The sequence below is a fragment of the Mercenaria mercenaria genome, chromosome 11 (assembly GCF_021730395.1).
Source record: "Mercenaria mercenaria strain notata chromosome 11, MADL_Memer_1, whole genome shotgun sequence".
NCBI lineage: Eukaryota > Metazoa > Mollusca > Bivalvia > Venerida > Veneridae > Mercenaria > Mercenaria mercenaria.
The window spans coordinates 16,454,574-16,461,810 of NC_069371.1; the positions used below are offsets into that span (position 1 = coordinate 16,454,574).

A 7,237-nucleotide genomic window follows, 5' to 3' on the forward strand; every position below is an offset into this window, starting at 1 on the left:
AACGAACCAGGAATGATTGCTTTTTCGACTGGTGTTTTAGTAGCATTCCAATCCCTACCCCGATACAAACACCCCTGACATACGTGCATCAATTAACGGCTCATACACAACACAAAACTCTACATTTCGATAAAGCTTCTTCTACTTCATTAAGGTCTAATTATACCTTTCATGTATTTGAGCCGTGCCATGAGAAAATCAACATAGTGGGTTTGCGACCAGCATGGATCCAGACCAGCCTGCGCATCCGCGCAGTCTGGTCAGGATCCATGCTGTTCGCTAATGGTTTCTCTAATTGCAGTAGGCTTTAAAAGCGAACAGCATGGATCCTGACCAGACTGCGCGGATGCGCAGGCTGGTCTGGATCCATGCTGGTCGCACACCCACTATGTTGGTTTTCTCATGGCACGGCTCATTTGTATTCTTTCTATCCGTTTTGCACATTTGCACAAAATATTGCGTACACAACAGCATCATATATTGAAACTTAAACAGGTGTAAAAACAGTTAAACTTTCGTAATCTATCACAAACGATGTTTTTAGGCTGACCTCAAAATAAGTCGACGTTAGTTAATGTGCATAACGTAATACGTAAAACTAACGTTGTGTACGTAACATTTATCCGGTTCAGTGACACAATAAACATGTTTTTATGTAGGATAGTTTTTACTTACTGAAATAATAGGATTAAAAAACATAAGGAAATGAAAAAGAGGACAACCGGATGTATGCTAATCGCATATAATATCAAAGTAATGCTAAATCAGTTTATATTTTAGTTGGAGTTGTTTGAACACTGACATTTAACAATGGTATGTATCAAATAACGTTCGTTACAGGTTTATTTCGACGAACAATTAAAAACGTTTCGAAAGTTAATGATATAAAAACTGTTACATTTAAACATGTTCACAATGATCATGAATTCACTGTGCTTGTGGATGTTATTTAAAGAAACAACATTTTTTTCTCTGAACAGAAATGTTCTAAAGACGTTTACTTAAGACTTACGTTTATAGAAGTTATATTAAATAAATCATGCCACACATAATTATATTTTTTATTTGATTTGAAATATCTGGAGTTGTTTTGCTTTTTGATCAAAATCGGCAATTTTCAGAATTTCTAATTATACTTACAAAAAAAGATCACATTTTATTTAGTTTTGATTTCACAGATTTCTCTTACCAATAAGTAAACAAGAAAACATGACAGATAAAATTTCAGATTTCTAAAAAAGTAAACGGTTTTTATTCCATGTCTCATATATTTATCTCGATGTAAGTGAGAATTCGAAACTTAAATTTTTAGTCCTCTTTGGTTCCATATAACCTGTTCTGTGTTGTTGTGCCGTAAAAATCAGATAAACATAAAACGGTATATGTTCACATGATCATATTATTAATAAAATCAGATATATGTATGTTTTGGGCAATGTATTTTAACTTGAAATAAACAGCAGTTTTGTAAGTAAGAGTTTTGAACGCCATGTCATACAGTTCATGCAATTTTACGTAAAGCAGAGAACAAGTTTGTGTATTTACGAAGTTTTTTTTTTTCTGGAAGAATTTTCCATATATAAAATGTATACATTTAGCCACCTATTACCATGTAATTTTATTACACTGGTGCATTGCAATGCCAGTGTTTATTTTTCCTACATGTTCTTCAATTTTCAAGAAGAAAATTGCATTTCCAAGAAACTGAGAATTTTTCCAGACAGCAGATGCTGTCGCCGTTTGGCGATGACTTCTAAATACCAATTTTGAAAATGTTGATACTGTGTTTGTTTGTTTGTTTTGGGTTTATAACGCCGTTTTCCAACAGTATGTTAGTCATGCAACGACGGGCAGTTAACATAACCTGTGTTCTTGGATTTTGTACCAGTGCAAACCTGTTATCCGCAAGACGGAGAACATACTGCCCGCCAACCCGGAGATCGAACTCACGACCCCGCGATCTTTAGATCGGCGCTCTCCTTATTGAGCTAAGCGGGCGGATCATTAATATTGTGAGGTTGAGGCTCAACCAACCACAACTAATAAATAACATATTTTTTTCACTTTAGGAGAAGACACTGATTGTACTACTGTTGGTATTATTTGCTATTGCGACAGCTCAAAAAGGCAAAATCAAGTTAAATCTACCTAAGCAAATACACAAACCATTTTCATGGAAGTTGAAACCATTGACGGGAGGCGGAAAGCTAAATGGCCTATCGGGAACCGGAATTTGGAAACCACCAAACACTGGAAATACATTTACAGGAACCGGAAGCTGGCAAAGTGGGAAAGGATTTGGCGGGAGTTTGAAGGGAACATTTGGGACTGGAGGCGGGTCCTCTGTTAGTTTCGGCGTTGCTGGAGGTGGTGGTAAAGCGTTTAAAGCAAGCATTGGTTTTAGAATGAAATTTAAACGGAAACGGAGAAGTGTGATAGCTCGTGAACTGTTTGAAATGTGATATTTATTTTATTTGTACTTTTAAAGTTAAAAAGTTTTACACAAATACTCTATCAAGTCTAAATGTTATTTGTATTATATTTACGTCAGTTGAAGTGCAATAATGATTTTTGTAATATAATATTTCTTTGTGTATTTGAAGCCAAATAATAACGACGCAACAACAAAATGCACATGTTAACATGACCTTAATTCTCTTCTTCATTGGCTCGGAAGAAAACTAAATCCACTGATCATTAAATCTGTTTTTTTTTCTCAGATATTTTTACAAACATTTTGCGTAGGAATAACAATAAAAAATAACCTTCAATATCTTATTCGTACGTAAAACAACATAATGGATCTTTGGTTCTCTCACAAGAATGAGTACAAGTACATAGAAAATCACCACAAGTATTATAAATTCTGATCATCAATGCTTAATATACATTTAAGTCATAAATTTACAGAATCCATTTTATTCATGGTCAGGCAAAACGAAGAGCCTGGAAAACGAGCAGGGTCTGGCGGTCGAAGGTTTCTGTTTGTCTTTGTTTGGATGGAACACTCTACCATTTTAAATTTTCAATACCTATGTTTAAGTAATACTAATTCATTCTTACGTGTACATTGGTTTTTATTTGCTGTCTAATTTCACAATTCAAATGTTAAACAATTATTGTATGGCGAGGCGAATATTGAAGTTTATGGACTTGACTAAGGTGATATTCAACAGGGCCGATGGGTCCATAGCCTTAAATATCACCGATAAGTGCATACCTTATATGCACATTTTATTTAAAGACTACACTTTAAAAAGAGCAGTGCAGTTAATATCTCAGAAAGATTATTCGTAAGAAGAAAAACACAGACAGTCAATACACAAGTTTATCGAAAAGTTATGAGGCTGCTGATTGGATTACGCGTTTATAGCAAACAAATATGATTGGCTGATGTTTGACAGATCCATATCTAGTGTAGCATGTGTGTTTTGAAAATAGTTTCTCGTTCAACTTTGTTGAAGAACATCAGTTTTTTTTCGGAAAAGGCCACTTTTTATGGACCCTTATGTGATCAGTGATCGACCAATGAAATAAGCGAGTCATAAAATAATCGTAAATATTTACCTACCAGTACATATAGACAATGATAAAAAGTGACGCAAATCTATTCTGGTTCCCCTTTTACAAGAAATGTACCGAACTGTTATGAGAAATAAAATGACCGACATTCTCTATAGCTTTATTCTGAACTAGGATTTATCTAAATACTAAATAGGGACCTCCGTGGCCGAGTGGTTAGAGTCGTTGACTTCAAACCATTTGCCCCTCATCGATGTGGGTTCGAAACCTCATTTGGGGCGTAGAATTCTTCACGTGAGGAAGCCATCCAGCTGGCTTACGGAAGGTCGGTGGTTCTACCCAGGTGCCCGCTCGTGATGGAAGTATGCACGGAGGGGCACCTGGGGTCTTCCTCCACCATTAAAGCTGGAAAGTCGCCATATGACCTAAAATTGTGTCGGTGCGACGTTAAACCCAACAAAATAAATAAAATAAACTAAATACTAAATAAATCGAAAACGCCGAGGGGATTTTGAAGAGATACTTTTCTGAGGTCACGTGTTCTGAAAGAAAATGACACAATGCAATAAACAGCTCTTTCGGAGAACCTTTTATTATAATACGACATTACTCAATCGTTTCTAGTTCTTTCTGAGATTCCGAAAATACCCGGCAGTTAATAGGATGAAAAATTAGGGAACGTGCTATCTTTCAAAAGAAACACATTAGTTCTGCCGATAATATAGTGAACAGTTTATCAGATTTACTGACAATATGTCTCGGTGTTGTCAAGAGTGATGTCTGGATAAGCAGACATATACTTTAGTTAAATCTGTTCCGATAGCACTGGATTTGAAACATATGTCTGTTTAAGATAGTTTGATAACGTTTTGTTTCTGTCATCAAATCAAAAGTCAAGGTCATACTGGTCTCCAACTGTACTTTAAAGAGTTCTTTAACCTGAAGCCGTCATACTTTTAAATTAAGGAATTTTAGTGGCCATTTGATAATTCATACTACTTCAGTTTTGGTATATCTGTCATCGTTCAAGGTCTTCATAACATTGAAACCTGAAATAATTTTCTCTTTATTACTAAAGATGACATATGTCTTCAAAATGAAACTTCATACGATGATTGTATGTAATTAGCAATTGTCTCAAAGATCGTGAAAACGCAAACGGGTTCCTTTTGAAAACGGATAGATGTATTAAGTACTAAGACATCACACTTCGCGATCAGTTTCAGTACATGGAATGTCAGCCACTCGTTTATATTAGCATTTGTAAATAGAAAAAAGGTGGAAAACCACAGGTCGCTCAACACGACATGAACGAAAATGTCGCAGGCTCGGTTCAACTGAGACTTTTCATGGACGGTAGTGGAAATGCAAGCTACCGCTCACGCCCTCTAGCCCCAAGTTGTACAGAACTAAACATACAAATTATAAGTACTACAATATATATTAAAGATGTCCGCATATAAATTTACGGCGTTGCACATGGAACGTTCAATGATATATAGAGTGCAATTCCATGAACAGCGGCGTATGGTCCCCAATTGAAATAATGATTTTGCTCTAAACGAGAAAACAATAAGCAGAAATAAACAAACTTGAATAAGGAGTCTGCATATCACAGAAACTGCCAAAAGACGCAATTAAATGCAGACACCATATCCAAGAGGTGATTAAACAGTGTCTAAAGCTATCAGAAAAAGCTGAAAACTTAAACAGAACATTTTGTAAACATAAATGTCTTGCTGAACGATCTGAAGAGATTGAAATATAACAGCTCTGATTGAAGGTACGGGGTGAAAGTTCTCCATTTGTTACTTAATATTGCTGTGTTAAGTTGTTGACGTACCCTCGAAATATTTCGCAATACATTGAGAAATTGGAAACTACGACATTTCCTACGAGCTGTAAGAAATGGTACTTTATATTGTCAAAGGGTTATTAAATTGTATCAGTTGATTATTTTTGCCTAATTAAAGTAGTGGCTACACGTATACAGCACAACGTTATGAGATTTGGCGTTCACTTCATTCGTTTCAGCGGAACGAGGCTTCAATCTACAGTCTGATCCCTTATTTTCGTATTTTGCACCATATTTGCTTAACGGAGCTGGTGTGTTATAACATGTGGAACTGTACGCTAGTAGTTTCTGTATATGAGATGGGTGAAAATGTCGTTTTCAAGGGCAGATAACTCGTTTTCAATACTGGTGACCTATAACTTTTATTGCATAACTTAGATGAGTGACCTTCAATATCCAAAGTTTGAAGAAATTCTGTTATGTCGCCCATTATATATACAGGGACTGCTTATCATAACCAAACATTTCTGACTGGCGTCTATGTCTTTTTTGTGTGTAGAAACCCGAAATGATCAATAGTGTTATATTGTATTGCTTTTGGAAATACAGTATTGTTTCTAAAGTTTAATGACCCTTATAACTATAACCTTGTCTATATAACCTAAATGCAAAGATCACAAGTACTAAAGGCAAAGACAGAAAGCAAAATACAAACAAAAGTTAGTAGTATCCTTTTCTGTTTTAAAAGATAAGTTTAACAGTTTGTGGTTCTGTTCAGTTGCCCACCAGTGAAACATCTTCGCCTTTGCGAAAATATTTTCCGTTTAATTCAAACTAAGATGCTTTCATGTTGGAGTACATGTTGTTCCGCAGAAAAATCTTTTTAAAGAAAGTTTATGGGAGAAATAAGGAGAGATATGGAAGGATGAAATATGTCGGCACGGTTCAACAAGTCTAAGAAAAAAAGCGCTGCGGAGATATCTAAGTAGTTTAAGTAATATCTGAGAGAATAATTATTTCTTCACTGTGTTTGACAGACAATAATACAATGCAATCAACAACGGTCCACAAACGTATATAATTTAGGGAACATTTTGCAATAAAAGAGAATTGTCCATTGAATCCCAATCCAAAATAATGTCAAGAATTACACATAAGTTAATGCCTTCAAGATGAGATTTGGTTAATTCAGATAACGTGCTTTATTGCTATTTCCCGTGGGAAATATAAGATTTACTTTGATTTGCTAACAATACCATACGCTGTCTCAAATATGTTGTCACAGCTTTGTCTAATCAAAAAAAAAAATGAATAAATAAGAATGTAAGGTTAGTGCAGATTTCCAGCAAGCACAGAGCACCACAAACAGAGCCAGAGAGCAAGCCACAGCATATTTAAACGTGAAAAGCTAGACAGATCTTTTGGTCGCGTTAGTTCCAATTTGTTTTAAAACAATGCTTTTCTACATCTTCTTTCTCTCAGTGTTGTCTCTTGTTCTCTCAGAGCTTAACTGTATATACAATGGTCCAAATATCACTTTGCATCATTTGTGGTACAGTTTTGAAACTGATATTGTTGTTTTACAACTATTTATCAGAATGGATAGCAACTGTTAAGACACTGAATGAGATTATAGGTATAAAGTAAAACATCGTACTTACAAGAAAGTTGAATTTCGTCTTAATTGAAATTAAGAAACTATGTTTTAACAACCAAAAGCACGGTGAGGCAGATCGCCAAGATCATATTTTAAACCAATCGTAATGGTTACTTACAGTTGTGACAGACAATTTTGAAATACAATCTCAATCTACTATGAATCATTTGAATACAAGAGTATATGTCTGAAAGTTATGTATTGAAAATAATATTGCTTGCTTAAATAATGAAACGTAAAACTAACACCTTCGCAGAGGTTTA

At 35.1% G+C, this 7,237-nt stretch overlaps 1 protein-coding gene across 1 annotated transcript; it reads left to right on the forward strand.

The window, feature by feature from the left end:
- The first annotated feature begins 644 nt into the window (after positions 1–644).
- LOC128547043 (uncharacterized) lies at positions 645–3,375 on the forward strand. Its single transcript, XM_053518640.1, has 2 exons — positions 645–813; positions 2,070–3,375. Exons 1-2 carry the CDS (start codon positions 811–813, stop codon positions 2,460–2,462), a joined length of 396 nt encoding a protein of 131 aa, XP_053374615.1. The 5' UTR covers positions 645–810; the 3' UTR covers positions 2,463–3,375.
- Positions 3,376–7,237: the final 3,862 nt, after the last annotated feature.